At 46.0% G+C, this 23210-nt stretch overlaps 1 protein-coding gene across 2 annotated transcripts in view; it reads right to left on the bottom strand.

Annotated features, from left to right (window-relative positions):
* Positions 1 to 23210, bottom strand: part of zc3h3 (zinc finger CCCH-type containing 3) — a 75300-nt gene that overhangs the window by 26415 nt on the left and 25675 nt on the right. For both annotated transcript variants that reach the window (XM_080733288.1, XM_080733287.1), the window contains exons 4-8: positions 14888 to 15041; positions 3222 to 3382; positions 1864 to 1942; positions 1141 to 1299; positions 975 to 1044 (exon numbers count right to left, since the gene is read on the bottom strand). In XM_080733288.1, coding sequence (XP_080589414.1) covers positions 975 to 1044; positions 1141 to 1299; positions 1864 to 1942; positions 3222 to 3382; positions 14888 to 15041 — 623 coding nt within the window. The remainder of the gene's footprint in view (positions 1 to 974; positions 1045 to 1140; positions 1300 to 1863; positions 1943 to 3221; positions 3383 to 14887; positions 15042 to 23210) is intronic.

The raw sequence follows: 23210 nt of genomic DNA, 5'->3' as shown, positions 1-23210 counted from the left end.
ATTCGCATGCATATCTGACGCTGGCCTCAGACAGGTTCTCACAAACGCCAGAAGGGCCGTGTGTTCACAGAAAGTGTTTCTTCCATGGCGGAGCTGGGATTTAAAAATATGAATATGAAAAAAGAAGATATGAATTCCAAGAGCACCTTTAAAGCCAAATGAGCGTGTATTGTTGCAAGGTTCAATCGTCACATCATCTGCGTTATTCGTTCAAATAGCCCAACCAAAATAGCTAACAGATATCATTAACGGTAAACATGGATGCCAGAAACCGAATCCTTGCGATTGGTCTAGCGGCGGATCTGGTTGAAGATCTGGCTGTCAGAGGACTATGTGGGTGCACAACCAAGCCTCTCCTTGGACGTTTTAGTCGGCCTCTTCCTCGATTTTGATTGGTTGGTCTGAAAAAGTGACGTTCATGTGCAGTGCTCCTCTCCAAATGTTGAACTATTTTCACCTTGAGGAACCCTGAGCGCTCAGCCAAAAAAACGCGAGAGTGCCATATTGTGAGGCGTGACATTGGGAGGAGAAGCACTCCTATTGCGTCTAGGAATGGGATGATATGTGTGAAAAATAATTGTGATTTACGATATTATCGCGATAATCAAAATATCCCCAACATCCATTATCCTGGGACGGAACAACTGCCAAAAAATAGCAATCTACAAGCTCCGTTGTGAGCTTGTAGTTCGGCTATTTGTTGTGAAAGAGATTTGGTAGAGAGTGCAAAAAAGACTATCAACTATGTTATTTCCAGGTCCGTTTTAACAATTATAGGGGTTTTAGAGGGATATGCAGCTCTGCAAATAAAAGGTGAATTGATCCCCGTGCATGACAGAGAATAATTTCACGATAAATGTAAATCTCCACGATACGTTTATTGTCAGAGTGTTTTTTATCACGATAACAACGATTATCGTCCCGTGGACACATCACATTAAAATAACACCACGTGCACATTTTCCTGGCTTTACCTTTTCTTTGGCCACCTTATGGGAGAAGGGACAGGTTCCGTCTGCCTGCTTGCAAGTCCCCCGTAGAAACCTGCACAAACCAATGACAAGAGGCCTCAGGGCTCAAGCTCGAGCAGCAGTATCATCTGTACACTCTGGACCTTTTTTGAGAGTGCACGGGAGTTACCTGGTGCACACAGCCACCTTGTCAGGGTCATGGATGTAGGGACAGTTGGTGCCCCGGTTGCACTTCCCAAAGCGGTTGTAGTACATGCAGTACTGCTTCTCCTGTGGCTTCTTGTGGCGAGCATGTCTGATGATGGCTAGGCTCCTCTGGACCGCGCGGCTTCACCAAACACAAGTTGTCCACACACAAAGTATTTTGTTAAACACGTGAATCCTATTACGGTGTCAAAAAAAAGAAAAAAAAAAAAAAAAAGATGTCTAGTATGGACCACTGGGGGACACTGGTTGAATAATGATATAGCCGGCTCAATAAAGGTTATTGTACGACACAGTAAAATCCTCACTGTTAGTTATAACCCTGTACAAATGTAACCAAATGCTCCTGTAATCAAGAGTTAAATGAACACTGTGTACAGCTCTGTGTACAGCTCAAATAATAGACAATGGCACTGCTGGGCTGTAAGGGTCGGATCCCCTCAGGCTACGTCCAATAAACAGTTACTCCAATCTGACATTGTAGTTGTGTGAAACATGTAAGCGGATGCAAAGCTGAAAAATAGCTACAGTACCATCAACTGTCATCTGTCTCCTCGGAAAAGTGCTTTCTCCGTCTCGATCTCTATCACAATCTGTGCTGCTTGTAAATAAATGCATTCTAAGCATGCAAGGTAAGAACAAAAGAAAGTTGCTGTTATTATTGTTGTTATTCATGCACAGAGCCTACCTGGCTACATGACGGGTGCTGGAGGGCCGACCCAAAGGAGAGGTGGTGGGTGAGACCTGGTGCGGACTGGACCACTTTCCTACATGTGGAACAAAGAAGCACTGTGCTTAAGGTTTATTCATGGTATAAGATATTTGAGGAGTGTGTGTGTGTGTGTGTGTGTGTGTGTGTGTGTGTGTGTGTGTGTGTGTGTGTGTGTGTGTGTGTGTGTGTGTGTGTCCAGCCAAATGCCATAATAACTTGATATCAGTGTGCTTATTTATACTGAGGTGGTTTGACAGAGCCAAACGTGCCATGGAGCTCTGTCTGAGAACATCATAAACACTGTGTGCTAGAGGAGAGAAGAGAAGAGAAGAGAAGAGAAGAGAAGAGAAGAGAAGAGAAGAGAAGAGAAGAGAAGAGAAGAGAAGAGAAGAGTATAAGGAGAGTAGGAAGGCAGGGTTAAAAGCAGGCAGATGCTCCTCTAATTTTGGAACCTGTTCGGACAGAGTTTTCTTGTCAAGGGTGTGTTCGGTGTGATTTCAGTGGTTGCGGGGACCACAGGAGGCCGGCTGGCACTGGACCAGGAACAAATGTGAGGCGGAATACGAGCTCGCCAGGGAGATGTGAAATCACAACTCCTGTCGAAGGATACCTGAGGCGTGTTCGGACCATACTGGAATGCCTGTAAGTGTATCAGGATGCCGGTCACGAGCTTAACAGACCAGAGCTCTTCAATTTCAACCCCACAGGTTTAATGTTAGCGGTTACACTGTACGATGTACACACATTTGTACACACTGAGGAGTTAAATTAACACTCAGGATTTTACCGCGTGTGTGTGCGTGTGGGGGGTCTGTGTGTTAGAGAAAGAGTGAAAGAAAGAGGGGGAAGAAGAAAGAGAGACATGAAAAGGGGTGCAAGAGAGAGAAACGAGAAAAAAGAAACAGAGAAACGTGAGGGCAAGAGAGAGTGAGGGGGAGAGAGAGAGAGAGAGAGAGAGAGAGAGAGAGAGAGAGAGAGAGAGGAGGGGTAGATCTAGGCTTTAATCTGCGCGGTCCAGTTCCACGGGCCCTCCCCCATGCCTCGCTGACAGATGACAACTTTATCATTTCAGATGGCAAACCCAGCAGGCACTCCCCCTCCAGTATATTACGTTCGCACCGGACAGGGCCAGAGCATGGACGGCCATGAATAAACACTGCTCTATCACCCTACACCCGGTGCACCCCATGAAACATGTCCTAGACACAACAACCACAAACAGAACATAAATATGCACTCTCTCTCTCTCTCTCTCTCATTCTTGTTTCTTTTTTCTCCCCCGTTAGGGTGGTTGTGAGAGTGAGTAGTAAAGTGTCAGTCGCCTGTCAGCGCACCTGTCCTGTTGATTGGCAGGCTGCTTGCCGCGGCGCGGGACAGCTTATTGGCTGACACTCTGTACAGGGAGCCCCCGATCCAGCGAATGCCGCGCCCCCTCCAGCGCTGCGGCGACAGGTGTCTATCCTGGGGAGCCCTCAGTCGATTCTGGAGCACACACCTGGGAACAGAGACGGCCAGAGAGACAGAGGGAAAGGGAGGGAGAGAGTTTCGATATGATCATTATGTATTGCAATGCGTTATAATCCACTCGGGCCACTGTTGTTAATTCGGCAGCTGTGCCAGTGAAGCAATTTGAACCAAATTAAACTGGACTGAACAGAGAAACGCGGAACGAGTGCCAAGCAGAAGAGAAAAGAAAAGGGTAGATGTGCTGCGCACCTCTAATCACCACCTTCGATAAAAGGCTTAGAGGGAAGAGTAGGGGAGACACAGAACCTGGAGCTTAGTTCACAAACCACTGTCACCGTCAGTCAATCCTCTGAACATGACTGAAATGATATTAGTCTTTAGAACTCGGGCACCCCTCCCTCCCCCTTGGCACCACCTCCCTCCCCCTTGGCAACACCTCCTCCTCCGCCCACATCCTCTGCTATAGCTCTTCCTCCTCTCCCCACTTTATGCTTCCCATCTTCTCAGAACCCCCCCCCCCCCCCCTCCTCCTCCATCCCTCCCTTCCTCTCTCTCTCTCTCTCTCTCTCTCTCTCTCCCCTCCCATGTCACAGCACTCTGTTAAATTGCTCCTCTAATGGAAAGGACGGCAGTGTGGAAATGGAGAGAATTGAAAAGAGGAGAGGAGGAAATCAATGAGATAATAGGCAGGGCAGGGGGCCAGAGCCGGGAGGCTGGCCCCCGACACTGGAGCGTAGAGACCGCCAAGCGCCAACATGTGTGCGTGAGAGCGCACGCACACACAGACACACACACACACACACACACACACCAGTGACAATGCATACCACTACAGTATTTACCACCAACAAAGGTCTCTACACACATGTGTTCAGTCACTCAGTTACAGTGTGTGTAGGAGAGTGTGTTGGATAGGAGGTGGTGGCTGGTGGTGGTGGGCCAGGGGTTATGGCGATAAATTGCACTGTCCTGTCACTTCTATTTGGGGCGGATTGGGGCTGGTGTGCAGGGCGCCGCTGGAGGTAATTTGCTGCCGTATTTCAGATGGGCTGGAAATGGGTTTGGAGCGAGAGTTCATGCCTCCCATTATAGAGAGAATCGAGGGTTAGCCCAAACGCACACTCACACACGCGCTCAGTCACACACATAAAAACGCCCTCACACATAGCAAACAAACCCATGCTCGCTTACATGAAGCGGAAAAGGGTTTTCATGCAGGCTGAAAAAAAAAAGAGGAAATAAAATAGAAGAGCAAATATCACCCATCGTTGGTTATCCAGTACGCAACTCCTCCCGACTGCATGCCCTATAACTCAACGGCGGAGACACTCCGTTTCACCAGACACAAGATCGGTGGCTGCCCCACGCAGGGCAACTGCAGCCTGGGGAGCCGTAATGGAGGGTAATGTTGGAGCGGTGACTGCCACGCGGGGAGGCTTAAACAGGAGCCCTGGCAGCCTGGGGAGCCTCAGTGGAGGTTAATGGGGATACGACATAAACGGTTAACATAGACAGCAGTTAACCCTGACACGGGGCCACAGTCGGTGGGGGGGGGGGGGGCGTGGGGGTGACTGCAAGCACAATGGTGGGAGTGCTAGGTCTCTCGTGCTTTAACCTGTAGGAATGAGCGCTGATTTGATATGCATGTGTATGAGAGGTTATGGGCTTAATTACAGCATAAAGGTACAGTAAATTCTAAGCCTAGTCTACTGTATGTGTTTCTGTGAGCATTGTGTGGACTTTCCAACAAAAGCGCTAATGTGAGACTGTGTGTATGAGAGGTTCACCCACAGGGGCCAACATCATTAGCCAGCAACAGTCTCAGTGGGAGCAGAATACCTGTGCAACATCACCAAGGCAATAACCCTGGTAATAGGACAGGAGGAGAGGCAGGAAGGTAAAAGAGAAGGCATCAGACAGTCAGACAGGGAGTGGAGGACACAGTGATACGAAAAATACAGAATCTATGAATTAGAGCACAATGAGATCATTTAGAGAGGAAAAGGATTGCTGGTTCCCTGCTCTCTCCTTGACCTTTTCTCCATGGTGCCCTTGACCTCCTGTGGTATATCCGTTATCAGGGAGCCTCCAGGCCCGTGCGCCACACAAATCCTCCCCAGCTGGACAGCCCCAGTCGTTTAGGGGTGGGGAGGCTTTCAGTGGCACGTGTTACTCAACATATACCCCTCACTAACCCTCCTCCGCCTTGAGCAGTGGTGGAAAAAGTACTCAATTTGTTTTACTTAAGTAAAAGTATAAATACTGCAATATAGAAACACGAGTGTTTCTAGTAGAAGTTACGAGTAGAAGTCACGAGTAGAAGTCACTCAAAATTCATCAAGATTTACCTAAAGGACAACTTTGTTTTTTTACAGCAAGGGTTCATATAGGGTTTAGATTGTAATTAGAGAAAAGAAAAGATGAGTGTTAAAATGTTTTCATTTACTGCTTTCTATCGTTTTAGCTATTTTACCGGTGTTGATTTCAGAGCGTACAAGGCAAGCGGCTAAATATGTCTTTTTAGACACAAAAGGCCCTTTACCAAGATGCTCCGCAATCTTTCACGGGCAGATGTGACTTATGGGGGCTAGTAGTAGTGTTACTGTAAATATGAATAAAGAAATTGCTAGCTTATTGTGTCTAAAAATACATATTTAGACACTTGTACGCTTGCCCCCACATGCCACTGAAATCTAAGTTGCTAAAATGGCTGAAACGATAGAAAGAAAGAAATGGAAACATTTTAACACTCAACTTTCTTTTCTTTTATTAAAATCTAAAATATGAACCCTTGTTGTAAAAAAAACTAAGTTGTCCTTTAAAGTAACAAAAGCAAAAGTACTCATTATGCATAATGTCCCATTTCAAGTTGTAAAATGTACAAAAATATTTTGAGAATAGCCAATCTACAAGCTCACAATGCGTTGCATCGTGTTTTGTAATAAGAATCAAAATCTACAAAGTAACAAGTAACTACAATTTTCATATAATTATAGTGGAGAATAAATACAATATTCAGATGTGAAATGTAGTGGAGTAGAAGTAAAAGTATTGGAAATACTCAAGTACAAATACCTCAAAATTGTGCTTGAGTACAGTACTTAAGTAAATGTACTTAGTTACTTTGGCCTTGAGGGGGACACATCTTGTCCGACCCTCGTCATCGTCAACAGTTGACGATTGCGACGATTGAAGAGATTTGAACAGGGCTGGTGTATGGGGTGTGAGGGTTTAGGAACTTGAGAGTGAACCGTGCATTTGCTATGTGTAGAGGGTAAAATACAAGAGATGCAGAGGTGAGACAGAGAGCAGATTAACCCATTTAGGCCTAGACTTATTGACTGCTTTAACCAGTGAAAAATAGCAGACATACAAGCTCACAGCGCGGCACCGAGTGCCGCGCTGCGAGCTTGTAGATCTGCTATTTTTGAAAAAGTCGTGAAAATGTGTGCAAATCTTTGAATGTATTTTCAAAGCAAACGTTTGTAACTCAAATTTTGCTTCTGGGTGGTCCCTGGAACTATATATTTTGAGATGCGGGTCCGTGGCTAAATAAATATCATTTTGGGGGTCCTTCACATGAAAAGGTTTGAGAACCACTGACATAGTAGTCTCTCAAGAACAGACTAACTGAGCTCCAGTTAAGTGAAAAGGACCTTTTCTTTGACGATGGCTGGCCAGATTGCTGACATAGAAACACAGGGTTTTTCAAAAAACCTTAGAAGGATTCAAAAGACACTTATAGAATCGGGTCAAAATTATAATTTTCACGATTTTTCAAAAATAGCAGATCTACAAGCTCGCAGCGCGGCACTCGGTGCCGCGCTGTGAGCTTGTATATCTGCTATTTTTCAATAGTTAAGGCATAAAATAATGAAACACAAGATGTGTACCCGTTCTGAATGCCTTAACTCCACAGAGAAGGGTAAAGAACGGCAGCGGGAGAAAAGGAGAAGGGAGGGGAGAGGGTATAACACCAACTCCCTTGTGAGTAGTTTGCGAGCATGTCTGTGTGTGTGCGCGGCTGGGCTCTGACCATGCGATGCACAGATGAAGGAGAGAGCGATTCAGCACTTACTGGTGCCGTTGATGAATGTTCTGACTTTTGTTTTGGTGACAGCGAGGAATTCGGAGGGTCGCGCGACTGCTCCGAATAATGCTGCTCTTGTCTATTTGTCTGCAACCCAAGCATTAGTAAGCTCATATCGGGAAACAGTTACCCTTGAAACGGAGCGCAGCAAAAAGGAGGAGAGAGAGAGAGAGGGGGAAAAAAGGAAAGAAAACAGTCGTCTGGCTAATTTCCTTACAGTGCGAGGACTAGCCTCTCTCTTGCTTTAGGCGGTGCAGTTAAGGGCGAGTGTAAGCACCCGCCATTATACGTCGCAGTGCAATCAAATCTGACTTAAAGCCACTCGCACTGTAATGAGAGAAATCTTTGGGGCATTTTGGCAGAAAAGGGCTTTAGAAATGGGAGAGAGGAAAATAGCAGAAAGGGAATTGGGGCCCAGCATACAGAGCCTGTGAGAGAGAGCTAAGGTGCAGGAAGCGTGCATGCGGGTGTGTGTGTGTGTGTGTGTGTGTGTGTGTGTGTGTGTGTGTGTGTGTGTGTGTGTGGTGAGATGAGTAATGTGTGATAAGTAATGAGTAAATGAATGGATCGGCGTATGAAAAGGGGATGAATGGGTGAGTGAATATGGAGGAGGAGAGAAGTGAAGAAGAGAGAGAGCGTGGCTTCACTTTATTGCCCAGTCTCTTACATCCTGTACTGATCGATATCAGAGCACTAAACGAGATGAAGGCACTGGACGGGCTCATACCCATGCCCTGTGTGTGTGTGTGTGTGTGTGTGTGTGTGTGTGTGTGTGTGTGTGTGTGTGTGTGTGTGTGTGTGTGTGTGTGTCTTGTGTAGGGTACCGTCAGTCAAATATAGCATGTTTTTTGTAATACCCATTTGGGCTGCCACCCCCCATATTGGAGATTGCCCCTTCTATACCAGACAGACATGATATGAAAACAAGATGGGCTGTGTCCGAAATCACTCCCTACTCACTATACAATACAGTGTACCATCTAGTGATTATGCCATTTCGCAGTGGTGTCCAGATGTATAGTAATATTATAGGGTATAATATTAGTATATCTTATTCCACAATGCATGATGAAAACAAGAATGCAACTGTTATATCGCAAACCCCACATACAATCACAAATTGTGATGAAAGAAAAATGCAGATGCTTTTGTGGCACGCGGAATGCATTTTTGTCTCCACCAGCCGAAGGCTGAGGGAGAGTATGTTTTCCCCTCCGTCCGTCCGTCCGTCCGTGCGTGCGTCCGTGCGTCCGTCCGTCCGTCCGTTTGTCCGTTACCAGCTAATCTCCAGCGCCGTTGGCCCGGTCGCTGCCAAACTGTGCACACACACTCCCTCGATACCAATTCAGAACCTCTGCCCCAAATATTTCACATGGGCCTGTTCTAGCGCCACCAGGAGGCCGACTTTTGCAAAACTAACTTTTGCCAGTACTCCTACAGATTTTGTCCAAAAATCACGTAAATCAGTAGACAGTATCTCTACAGTCATGTGATCGACATGGATGTGTCAGATTTTCCATATTCCATCCTGATTGGCTAAAACTGTCTTTCAAAGTTTGCAGGATTGGTCAGTTTTGAATAAAATGCCTGAATCCTGAACGCAGTGTGCGATTTTGGTGAAATTGTGCATGCACATTCCCAATAGGCAGAGGAATAAATGCCACTTAAGAAAAATCAAATCAGCCTCATGGTGGCGCTATAACAGGCCGATTCATGTTTTCGCCTGGCCTGGTGGAGACCTGTGCTCGAAAGAGCACTGCTTCTAGTTTGTTTTGTTTTTCATTGATGAACATAGTTCCCTACATAGAAATTCCTCTACATATGGCAGTAGGGAGTAGTGAATGAGTGAGGGGTTTCAGACAGAGCTAAAGTCCCACTAGCAGCCCTTAGGGGTGGTACTTCTCATTGCACCCAAACAGAAATTAAGGCCTAAAGGTGGGTTCATCCTCCTAATTACATTATGAGATATCAAGTGTGTAAGTTGATCTTAGAAAAAAGGCCATGGCGTCACTCAAATATTTAGAGTTCCTCCTCCAGGGTGCATGAAGGTTCTCAGCAAGTTTCATGGCAACCTCTACCCATTAGACTTAGACATATCGTGTATGCAAGTAGAGCAAGTTTTCCAGTTTTGTAGATTGTCTTGTTTGGGAGTGTTGACCATATGAACAGACTTATATGCGAGCTAGCAGGCTAGAACCAGCTAGTGGGTTAATGGTAATTGTAAAGTGCACAGAGAGTGAACAAGACGAGACAGCAATGCTAGGAGGGAGAACGTTGCAATCCTACGGCCAGAGATGAGGCCTGAAGTCGAACAAGGTGAGTACAAAATATGGATTGAAGGAGAACACAAAGAAAGCATAGAAAGGAAGGAGTGTGAAGCCAGGCAGCAAGAATGGGAGAGGAGAAAGAAAGAACTGGAGGGAGTGTGTGGGAGGGGGGATGAAGGGCGGGCCGGGCAGTAATTTATCCCTGGCCTGTGCATGCTTTACGGCTTTCTTAATTCAACTCCTGCTACTATTAATGGAGTTAATGTTGAGATTATATCTATTTTCTGATGGCGGGGGGTTGAATTACTGCAGCCATTCTCCCCTCCTCCTTGGGCTCCCCCCGCACTCAATCACCCACGATGCCCCATTACCGCTGACATGGGAGAGAGGCGTGCGGCACACTGGGCGTGGGTCACCTCATGTCCTGCGGTGCCAGAAGCACTGGGGAACTTTTTAGTTGGGGACGATGGGGCGAGAGGGTAGCTTAGTCTATTTAGCGATTGGGGTTAAAACAGGGCTGACACGATTGCAACCAGAAGGGATTTTAAGAGACTCTAGCCCGCCTCCCTCCCCTGAGGTTTTGAGACGAGAGACAAATAATTGGGGGGCTCATCGGTAGCCGTGCTTTAGCCGTGAAGCGACGCGGGTTAGACTGAGCGACCGGGACAAATGAGGGCAGGGATCATTGGGTCCGTCGGGTTGGAGATGGAGAGGGGAGGACATGAGCTCATGAAAGGAATAGATGAGGTTTAATCTGTGTTCATGGCGATGGGGGCTTTTTGGAGTCAAAACTGAGAAGAGAAACGTGTGCATACGGGAGGGGAGATCCTGCTCCCCCCCACCCCCGCCCGTCTTCCCTGCGCTTCTACACACGGGGTGATATTTCACGAGATGTCGCAGGGCTCAAATTGAAAATCCCTTGATGAATCAATATTTACTGCGGTGGCTAAATGAATAGTAATAAGTCACCAGAGGCTGAGGCCGGTCCTTGCTCAGGCCCCCTTTGGCTCACCAAATCTGAATTACACAAATGAGACCCCATGTGCGCACACACACAAAGACCTCATATACTACCAAACTATAATGCAGCGAGCGATAGCACACGCAAATACACAGTGCTGACCCTTGGGGTGCAACAGTTAATCAAACTAATAGATTTAATTGATTATTAAAAAAGGCACATGATTATTTTAGGAACAATCCATTTTCGCATCACAATACAATTAATGTTTTGCTAGTTTCAGGCAGTTATTCCTATTTTTACATATAAAATAGGGCATAAGTGGTTAATCAGACTAATCAATAATTGATTAGAGAATAAATCAGTTTTTCACGCACAAGTAAAAATATTTAATATACTTATCGCCCTTGCACTCGGTGGAGTAGTGGTAAAGTACGTGCCCACCACCACCACAGAGGCCGAGGGTTCAAATCCACTGCGGTGCATCCGTGAGCATCTAACCACTAGTGGAGGGAAGTCGGGTAGGGAGGTTGATATTCGTCACTGCGTGTACAGGCTGTCAGCAGGGAGTGTTGGGCGGGAGGAGTAGGACGGAGGATCTACAGTATGTCCTCCCGGAGGGGCTTCCTCTATGGCATGCAAGTTAGTCAGCAGTGACACTAGCCCCATATAGAACCTCACCCGTCGCTGCATACTGTTGTGCTCCGAGATGAGGTCCTAGAAACATGGCCGCTGGAATTGTGCGACAGCCTCCACATCACAGTTGGAAAACACACAAAACGAAATTTTGTCCAAAAAGTAACGGCAGTTCCGAGCTCCCAGACTGTGAAAACCTCACCTCGGTACATAAAACATGAACCGCGGCATGAAACAACCCCTTAAAATCGCTAGTTTTGTCAGCCGGTAATGTTTACAAGCCTGGAAGTTGCAGCCGGAATGGCAGCATTAGCGCCCTCTCTGGTCGAATGTCTGTTCGAATGCAGCGACGGTTGGGGCTACGTTCGACCAGAGAGGGCGCTAATGCTGCCATTCCGGCTGCAACTTCCAGGCTTGTAAACATTACCGGCTGACAAAACTAGCGATTTTAAGGGGTTGTTTCATGCCGCAGTTCATGTTTTATGTACCGAGGTGAGGTTTTCACAGTCTGGGAGCTCGGAACTGCCGTTACTTTTTGGACAAAATTTCGTTTTGTGTGTTTTCCAACTGTGATGTGGAGGCTGTCGCACGATTCCAGCGGCCATGTTTCTAGGACCTCATCTCGGAGCACAACAGTATGCAGCGACGGGTGAGGTTCTATATGGGGCTACAGTGACACACAAATCCTCCCTACCTTTCGAATGAATGAATTGGCATAATGACTAAATTGGGGAGAAAAATGGAGGAAAAGATGCACAAAATGTAAGACATTCTCCAAAGTGCAATACATTGTCCAGAAGAGTAATCAGAGTTAGATCAGTATATTGTTTTGTGAACAAGAAAGAGAGCATGAGATAATTTCAGGCAGTGTTCCAACACTCTCCAAACACCTGCATGCACACAACAGACATTACACAACACATACACCTGTGCATGTTACTCTAGCCCCTTCGTAGCTTCAAAAGCTAATTGCACCGTTTTGGTGTTTGGGATTAGGATTACAGTTATGGCCATTTTGAATAGTTAATTTCCTTCAATTCATATAACTACCCGGCCAATCATAATAATCCATTAACCATTTTGAAAATCGCTGGCCGCGTTCATAATCACTCTAATAAAGAAATTTGGAAAAATTCACATGACTTGGTTAATAATCATCATAATGAAACATCAATTAGGTGTCTCTTTTTCACAGCAATGAAGCCATGAATAACACATTAACTTAATGTCCGTCACCCAGAGATGACCTCATCATAAACATTAATTAACTCTCTGGCCTTCGGTGATGACCTCACCACTCACCCCCATCGCTTGAAGAAAGAAAGTAAGACTGATGAATGAACATACAGAAAAAGATGGAGAACAAGTTAAAATGAGGTGCTGATTTAAAATGTTGTGTGACAAAGAAAAATATGTTTTCTTTAATAATGAACTTGAATCGGTTTAACCACATGAACCCTATTGTCCCCATTCTGGGCATATCATAATAGGTGTGCATTAGGTCAAATGTATACTGTATGTGTAGGTGTATAATGCCATGTGTGTATGTATGGAGATATCTAGATTTCTTTGCCCTCTTTGACACGCTTCTTTAATGTTTGTTTTTCTCCCTGCTCCCCTCGCCCTCTCCTTTTTCTCACTTTCTGAAAAAACAACAGAATCATGGAACTTGCTTAAAAGCCATTTCACCCACTTATTTACACCTGTAAACCAGTGATGTGACACTAAAGTTGATTCTTGATTCTTAATAATGGGTGAACATTTGTCAAAAACAACAGATCTACAAGCTCACAATGTATCTGCAAAGTAACTATCAGTAACTAAAGTTTTCAAATAAATGTAGTGGAGTAAAAGTACAATATTTGCCTCTGAGAGTAGAAGTAAAAGTATTGGAAATTGAAAATACTCAAGTAAAGTAAAAAATTGTACTTAAGTAAAAGTACTTACAGTAGTTACTTTACACCACTGGTTGTAATGATATTAAGAAAAAGACCCCCCATACCCCCCCCCCCCCCCCCCCTGCATCTGTCCCAGGCCATGTTCCATTCCCTGCTGGTGGAAATTAATGTGGGGAGCCCACTGGTGTAAATGTTTTATTCCCAGGGTTATCTACGGTGTAAAAATGAATGCCATAAATTAGTGAGCCCCCTTTCACATGGCTGTGACATAAAAAGACAAGGCCGATGCTCGGCACTAAGCGATATTAAGCATTGTGAAGCGACACAGCGACACCGACCCGGGTGCGTGACGCGTGTAGGCGTATGCGCCTCGAAATAAGGGATTCCCAAATGGTTTCAGAATGGGGAGGAAGGGGGGAAGGGGGGCAATTCTTCCCCCGAAGACAATATATAATATGTTAACCAACAAGGTTCCGGTATTACAGTGGCTCTTACCGGCATCTTGTCTGTAACAACTGACAGTGTGTTGTATACATGAACAGAATGAATGTGTTACAATTTACAATTTAGGTATTTATCAGACTTAATCCAGAGCGGTTTACAATAGAGGGTATGTGCATGCATAAAGTGAATGACAGAGTGAGTGGCAAATGAGTTTAACGTTGTTTAATGCAATCAGATAGGACTTTTCTTTTTGGATGTATGGGCTGGCAAGTACACAGAGTATTTTTTTGCCACTCAGTAGGTGTTACCGCATAACTTCCGGGTATGATGATGTCACGCGCATACCGCATACCCTCTATTAGCAAGGAAAACACGAGGTAATACATGAAATGCATAGACAGTAATCTATGATCATAGGTAAACCAAGAACCTATCATCAGTCTAAACAGTACGATATAACAATAGTCTGTACATTGAAACTATACACACTACATCAACAATGACCTGGCATCTGTCTACATAACATGCCATCTAAATCCCAGATATAAAAAGCTAAATACCTCATCCGCCGCTGCAGTTCATTGGCGCGACTGGTAAAACAGGACTGGCGGAAGTGCGTAACTGTGGAACTGTGGAAGGCACTCTGCCCCCTGCAGTGGGAAAGAGGGAGTCCTGCATCTGATTGGCCTACCGAGCATCCCATTCTGTGACGCACAAGGAAGCGTCCTTCAGAATTCAAGAAGCTTGCCAGTCCTCTTTTACCAACGCCCCAGAGCCGGAGGAGGCAACTACCTTTTAATGTCTATGATCTAAATGCATAAGCCTAGAAGGTCGTCAAGGCTAGGGCAAATGCTACGGCAACTGCTACGGGCTAAGGTGGAGTCTGAAGAGGTGAGTCTTCGACTACGGCGTAGGTTTGGGAGTGAGTCTGCAGTTCTAACTGCAATGGGATGTCGGTTCGACAGTGTGGAGCATTGTCTCGGATGTTTTAGGGAAGGTTCTGAGAGCTGATCTGAGTGAACGGGGGGTTGTAGGGTTGGATCAGGCTTTGAAGATAAGGGGGTGCCCATACCTTTGGTTGCTTTGTAGGCCAACATCATTGTTTTGTACTCTGTGCGGGCAGTAGCTGGGAGCCAATGGAGGGAGCGGAGAAGGGGGGAGACACGTGAGGATTTTGGCTGGCGTTAAGATTCTGTGTGTGTGTGTGTGTGCGCGTGTGTGTGTGTGTGTGTGTTACCTGGCAGACTGGATCCTCTTGGCTCTCCAGGTGAGGGCAGGGCTGTAGTGAAAGGTGTGTGCAGAGGCTGCGCTCCCCTGGCGGGTCACCATCTTGTAGCGGCTCCTGAACACTCTCTGATAGGCGGGGCCTCGCTGGACAGGAGATGAGGGGCCTGAACAGGGGGGTCAAACAAAGCAATGTGTGACAGATCAATACACTGAATGGAACTCGGCAGCACTGGAATCTCATACAGGAGTTACACTTAAAGTTGAGTGTGTGTGTGTGTGTGTGTGTGTGTGTGTGTGTGTGTGTGTGCGTGCGTGCGTGTGTGCGTGGTCACACACAGATACTTGTGCGCACCAGCACACACAAGTTGGTCACAGAACTCTGGCAGATGCACTCTTTAATAAGCTTCACATGTAAAAATGAGAGGGAATAACAAAGGCAGGAATTTTTATGAGCCTAATAAATCATACGCTCTGTCTCTTACTTCCCTCCCCTCATCTCTCCTTCCTAGCCTCCCCTCCCTCCCTCACTCCCTCTCTTTAAGTCTCATTCGTTATATCATTTCACAGATCCATCAGGGGCGAGGTGCCAGAGCAGTGTGGGGAGAAGGGGAAGGGAGGGGGCAGAAAGAGAGGGGGGAAGAAAAAGGACTAAGTGTTTTTATTTATTATTTTATTTGCTGTGTGTATCCATCAACACCTTGCTTTATGATGGGCCAGTGGGGCCTGGCTGATGCTCTGAGGCTTCTCTGCATGGGGGTAAAGGACGGAATTTGCATTGTGGGAATCGTCAATTAGGCGAGCTCTGATACATAGGGGCACATACGTAGGTAGAATGTACGCCTGTACTGTACGCATGTAGATCTATGACAACTTTGGTCAACTTATTGGAGTGAGATTTTCTTGCCGTCTTTTGCAGATGTGCATGCATAAATCATTGTTTGATTCTGAACAGAACAATAACCTTAAATAATAAAGAATATGAAATAGAATTATCCTGGACTGAAAAGAGACAAGATTCAATTTGAAGTAAGGCCATTTGAGACTCAATCCGTTAATTCCATTTCATCAGAAATCAGGATTCGGAGTAGTGTAAAATTAAAAGGGTTGGTGTTAGCAAAGATTGATTGTTAATGGTTGGCCTCTCTGTCACTGTAATGTCTTATGAACCACTACCATTTGTCATGCAGCAAAAACTGAGAGTACAGTGTCAGTATTGTGTTTTTCTAACAGTGGTCAGTTGACAGAAGCCTCTAGTTTGAGGGCTGTAAACATCAGCATCAGGGCAATAGGTTGCAAGTTTGACGTTAAGAAGGAGACGGTACATCCGTCACTCAAAGACTAAAAGGGAGGGTCTAATGACAAGAGACAACAATACTGGCTTGTCTTTAACAGATGAGAAAAATGCACAAATATAATTTATCAGACTCAATTTTATAGTGTTCAAGTTCAAATTTTTTGTTTCATCACTTCCAGTGTCACTTGTTCATCCTGTAGGAGTTCTCTCTCCTCCTGACTGGATAAAATGTGTATCCCAACCATAAAATGTAAGGTTTTTGCTTTTGTTTTGAGCACCCGACTGAAGAGCACAAGATGTGTTTGAAATGAATGATGATGGAGATGATGGAGGATGGACACAATCCAGAATTATTTCTTTGGTGTAAATGGACAACATCCACTCAAGACCCAGAAATTGTTTCAAATGGATGGATGAAGTGCACTCAGAACTCATTTGTTGAGCTCTTGTATGTTGCCAAGTTACCATGGTGAAAAAAGAAATGGCTGAAAATTCAAAACGGTCATCCTGTACAACCAACCATCCAATAATAATTTGTTACATTTATTTTTACACTGGGATATGGAATGTTCTCCACAAGAAAGCTCCACTGGGGCAGAATTTGGCCTACGGGCCACCAGTTGAATATCACTTCTCTATACCAGTGGTTCTCAACCTGAGGGTCGGGACGCCCCCCAAATTATTTTGGGGGGGTCCCCAGATGATTAACTTAACATGCAACATTGTTTTCTCACTCAACAGTACACAAACCAACACATTTTCAGTGTATAGAGGGCATCTGCACATTTCTAAAGTGAGAATTTAAAGCTATACTATGTCACTTTTTTAATAAAACAAATCTTAAAATTGTCCTAATTATTAAATCGCTAAAGTTTTAGAACACCCACTCTGTTCATTTCAGCTCCCAAAGCCTTTTCTTAATGTGTTCTACTGAGCCCTGGTGGCCGTGACCGGGGCTGTTTTTCCGGCAAAATTACGTCATATGCATCATTCTGTACACGTGTCTCCCTACCGGCCAATCAAAGCCCAGATCATACACTGCGGAGCTCTTCAGGAAGTACACTGCAGTGTTTACACTGGGCTAGGAGTTTAGCATGTAGCTCCCCAACCGACGCTCGTAGAGGGACATGAAAGACCTCTATGGATAGGTCGCGGCGAGGCGAGGCGGACGCGGTGGTCTGAAGGCCCGGTCCGCGGCAAAAAACGGCCGAAAAAAGCAGACGCGACCGCGGTTTGCTATAACGCTACTGACCACTAGTTGAGCAACTTACACAGTATAGCTTTAAGGACGTTTTAATACCTCTAAAACAACAAATTAAACATTGGCCACATTGTCATACATATAAGAGGCAGAAATTGTGAAAATAGCAGATCTACATCAACATGCTCGCAAGAGCATGTAGATCTACTATTTTCACAACAGAACTGAGTTATACAAAATGTTATGCCTCAACTCTTAGTGCTCGTCAATGTGTGTGTGTGTGTGTGGCAATGATTACTGGAATATAGAGGTATTTAAAGCTATATGTCCAATCTGTATGGTAGAGTAGGTTGATAAAATATGACTTATATAATTGGGGTGGTTGTATTTGGTGTCCCTGCTTCTATAGATATTTAGATCCCGTTTCTGGTTTGACACAAATTTTGACTTGAAGGTCAGATCAAAGATACGGAGTAAAACAGTAAAGTTACATAGTGCAGTAACACCTAATCACTTAAGCCCTATATATTTAATGGTATGATGAATAGTGATGCTTGTAGATCTGCCATTTTCACCAAGTCCAGATTATTTTCCTTTTCTAGGTTTTCGCCGTCTGTATGCAGGCCTGGGCAGACTAGACCAACCAGTCGGACACGGTTTGTTTCATTCAGACCCGTTCCATCCAAACAAAAAGAATAAATCTGTAGCACCAATCTATTCACTCTACCCTCTTCGCTCCCTGTACCGTACATTACTCACTATAGCGGTCAGTGACAACACTCTGTCTTCTTAATGAGTAAATAGAGAGAGAGAGAGAGAGAGAGAGAGAGAGAGAGAGAGAGAGAGAGAGAAAAGACAGAGAGAGAGAGATGGAGAAAAAAATAAAGGGAGGGGGTAAAGAAGTGCGAGAGGGGCTTAGGAAATGAGATGCTATATTCCACAATGAGCTCATTTCGCTTCACCTCTATCACAAGGCCATAATTGCCAATTGCCATGATTGTTGCCATTTTAATTAGCAGCCATTAACAAAGCATGACCAGAGAAAGAAGAAGCCAGCCACAATGACAAACAATAAAATGATTCAATTTCCCCCACTTCTGCACCGGCTCTACCGATTCCACAATTCCCTCTCCGTACTTCCACACCCCCTTCCCCTCCTCCTCCTCCCCTTCGCTCTTGTCTTCCTCCTGTTTCATTTGTCAGCCGACACACAGTTGTGGATCGGCTGGAGAATTCATCTCAGACAAACATTTACAGATGAACAAATCACTGCAAGCTGAGGGGGACCAGCGCAGAACGCTGGGCGTGCTCAGGGATTACGTGCACACGCGTAGGTCTCTGCACGCGCTCCAATGTACAAACGAGGCCCAGACACACACACACACACACACACACACACACACACACACACACACACACACACACACACACACACACACACACACACACACACACACACACACACACACACACACACACACACACACACACACACACACACACACACACACACACACAGTAGGAGAGTAGGCTTTCAAATGTGCTCCTGGTATGCTGCAACTGTACGAGTGGTGGGTCATGAGAGAGTGAAAAAAGGGATAGAGGGAAAAAGAAACAGAGAGGAGGAGGAGAGGAGAGAGGTGGTAGTGGGTGTTCTGGTACAGGATTAGTTGCCGGGCTTGGAGTCACTTTTTCTCCCGGCAACCATCTGTATCGCAGTCAGAGCTATTTGGGCGTCCTGGCAGATGACAAATAGGGCTTGTCGAGGGAGCTGCTGTGGCTCACACAGCAGCCCCCCCCTCTCACCCCACCCCACCACCGCCCAACCTCTTACACCACCCACCACCACACCTCCAGCATCCCTTGCTTCCAACCCCCTATCTCTCAATGAAAGCCCCTCGGTCCAAACAGCACACCCCCACACACACACCGTTCTCCAACCGTGTCCTAAGCATTGTTCCACCTTAGCTGCTGTCTAATGACAGCTATAGTGAGCTGTTGGTGTGTGTGTGTGTGTGTGTGTGTGTGTGTGTGTGTGTGTGTGTGTGTGTGTGTGTGTGTGTGTGTGTGTGTGTGTGTGTCAGCAGTGGATGGATGGATGGGGTCGCTCTGATTGTAAAGCACTGCAGGTTGTGTTGCTTGAGCGGCTCCAGGAGCAGTGGGGTCTCAATCTTCCGTAAGAACATGACCAACAAGCATGTGGATACACGCGCGTCACACGCGCACACACTCACACATCAACACACAGACATGCGCGGTCTTACACCTGGGGTTTCAATCTTCCGCTAATAGACCCTTGACAGTGGCCTGACTGGCGACGTGGGGGAGCAGAGGAAAGAAGGGGGGCCCTCCCTTTAGCAGTAAACACTTTATTTGCCCCCCCACTACACCTCACACCCCACACGCAAACACACGCGTGCACTCCACTAGGGATGGGACGATATGAAAATGTCATATCACGATTATTGTGACAAAAGAAATCGCGATTTGCGATATTATCGCGATAATCAAAATCCATTATCCTTGGGCCCAACATTTGCCAAAAAAATTGCAGATCTACAAGCTAACAACGCGTCGCGACGCATTGTGAGGTTGTAAATCGGCTATTATTTGGCAAAGACATTTGATAGAGAGTGAAAAAAAGACTGTATCAAGTACATAGTATATTATAAGTACGTTTTACCAATTATAGAGGGTTTAAGTGGTACCGGATATGCAGCTCGGCAAATAAAGGTGAATTGATCCCAGGGCATGACGGAGGACGATATCACGATGATGAAATCTCCACGATACGATTATCGTGAGTGTTTTTTATCACGATAAACGATAATATCGCGTATTGTCCCATCCCTACACTCCACACAGCCATCGGACCATCCATCTCTTGGGAAACTCTGCGCCACACATCTGCAGATAATCTCCTCTGGTTGCTCTGCACCGTGCGCCTGTGCTATACAGTGAGAAGTCAACTCACTCACAGTCATTTAACCAGAAGGACACTGAAATCCAACCTGTTTTATCCTCTCCATCTGTGATTTAGAGCACTGGTTCTCAACCTGTGGGTCGGGATCCCCAGGTTGGGGGTCCCCAAATTATTTTGGGGGGTCCCCAGATGATTAACTTAATGTGCAACATTGTTTTCTCACTCAACAGTAAACAAACCAACATAAAGTTTAACTCATTTGTAGCCAATCCCGAGAATACTCATGAAAAATACTCGAGTATCATATGGTGCCGATCCCGAGTATACTCATGAAAAGTACTCTATTACTGTAACGGCGGTTCTCCTACCCTGTAGCTGCGCGGAAGGTCCTGGCACAATCGCCCTCGCCGATTCATCATCATCACGGATCCACGTGCACAAAATAGTAATCCCATAACATTGAGGCAGAGGGGGAATCTCATCTTTAATGTCCATTATCTCCAAACAACACTTTCAAAGGGGAGGATGGCAGTAGATTCTCGCTAATAAAACACATGTTGAAAAGCAACGATCCGCCATTACACAACGGCATGTTGGCGACGAGCGATTCCGGTGAATGACGTGATGACGTCAAACCGGAAGTGTTTACGCAATCGACTTCTGGCCTTCAAAATAAGAGACTGGCCGCTTATGGAGAAAGCGAGAGGCACGCTGGACATTTTAATACGTTAATTTCAGGAGCACAAAATGAGTTAAGTGTATAGAGGGTATCTGCACATTTCTAAAGTGATGAATTAAGTTCATTTTGATACCTCTAAAATGACAAATTAAACATTGCCTAAATTGTCTAGGCAGAAATTGTGAAAATAGCTGAATTACATGAAATACTGCTCGCGTTGTGAGCATGTAGATCGGCTATTTTCACAATAGAACCGTGTTATGTAATGCCTCAACTCTTAGTGCTTGTGAGGGTTTGGGGTCCCAAGTTAAAATATGATCGTTTTGGGGGTCGCGGCCTGAAAAGGTTGAGAACCACCGATTTAGAGGAGCTCCTCCTCTCCCATTTACCCAACTGCTTTCCCCCCCGTAAAGACTCGCTCAGACTTGAGACTTACTCAAACTCACAAATTAATCATGCAGTTTTGTTGACAGCTTAAGTGGATCTGTGAATGTTAAAACTAGAATCCCTAACATGGCTGAGCCCTGGTTTAAGTGGCACGGGCATGACGTGAGAGGAGTAGAGGAGACTAGTCTGCCACTCCAGGGCCCTGATCGCTCCACTCAGCCTGTGTAACCACAGCCCGCTCACTGGGGGCCAGTGACAGGCTGCTCCCGCCACCTCTCCTCTCCCATCCTCTTAGGGTGATCCCCCTCTTCATACCTGACGGTTAATTCCAGAGAATAGCGCTCTGTGTGTAGACCCCCCACCCCCTGATGTATCATAAATCTTATTATTGACAGTCCTGTGCGGTGATCCCCAGGGGCTCTTCTGATTCCCTCTGCACCGCCGACGGCTCTGATGGAGACAGCTCTGCCAACGCCAACGTCAGACTTAACAAGAGTTACTGCAATTTAACAAAGCCGCTCTAAGCGCCACGCGGTTATGCAAATACGGTCTGCGTGCGCTTGACACACACGGGGTGACGCTTTTTGACAAGAGACGAAGACTGCGATCTTAAAAATATGAGTCCAATAACTCAGCTGGACATGCTGCCGTATGTGTCTGTCTGTCTGTGTGAGCGTGTGTGTATTTGTGTGCGGCATGAAGACTATGTTATGACGTACTATGCAGAGTGGTGCGTTGTTGTCTGTGAGACCACTGCGGTGTCGTATGATTGCAGTATGCGCTCATCGCGAGACGGTAGAGATTAGATAACGTGAGCAATCTCCTACTGATGTGATCCAAGTGTGTTGAATTCTGGAAAGAAGTAAGGAGCAGTGAGTGGCCTCACACATGCCTCTCTCTAGCCCTCCCAAAAACCCATCTTCCAACCCCTGAAGAACTCAGAATGCAGCTCTCTCTCCTCCAAGATGATTGAAAGGCCCTCTGCGCACTTAGCTACAGGAAGTGGATCCTCCCTCGGTCCCTGGCCTGCTGTCACAGTCCACACATGTGCGTGCGTGTGAGTAATCAGTAAATGTTATATGCCTTCTTATTATATGTCCAACTGGTGTTATGCTTGGTAATGCAATATGTCCATGATGAGTGCTATGCAATCCCCGGTAATCCTCCGTTTTTATAATGCTGGTTGCTGTTTATCTACGTACGTGGACAACATAAATAAATGATCCGAGTGCGGGGCACACGCTGGCACGCTTAACATTCTCTCGACCTTGATGCGTTTCGAAGGACTAAAAACAGTCTTGCCTTCAGAGACCTGGGGACTGCCTGTGGTGATGGACGGAGGGCTCTCTGCTTCAGCGCAGTGTCTCCCCCTCTACTTCATCCCGGTGCCAACGCTTTTGGCCATGACCGCATCGATGCAAGAACGAGAACACGTAATATTGTATAAAAAAAAGCAGTCTTCCTGAAGACAAGAAAACACATTCTCACGCGACTTAACAGGTGGAACCCACAGCAGCCTTTCACAAGGGCAATCAAAATCCTGCAGGAGATGATTAGTGTGAAGAGGTTCCACAGGGACTTTGCTGACGGCTGTGTGGTTCTGGAGTGGTGCTGGGGGGGGGGGGGGGGTGTTCTGACAAGCACCGACAGGCTGATGGTGGGGTGGGGCTCAGTACTGTCACGGGATGAATACCCCACCCCTCCCCAGTGCATGCCATCACCTTCTCCCATGGGGGCCTGGGGGGTCACCGGAGATGGGGTGTGTTTGTTGGGGACGGCAGGGAGGTAGGTTGAGGAACTTGAGGTTATTAAATTGGGGGAGGGGGGTCTGGCATGGTGATGATGCTGG

Source organism: Nannobrachium achirus, assembly GCF_963921795.1.
Source record: "Nannobrachium achirus genome assembly, chromosome: 1".
Classification (NCBI taxonomy): Eukaryota; Metazoa; Chordata; class Actinopteri; order Myctophiformes; family Myctophidae; genus Nannobrachium; species Nannobrachium achirus.
This window is presented reverse-complemented; position numbering and strand designations above follow the sequence as displayed.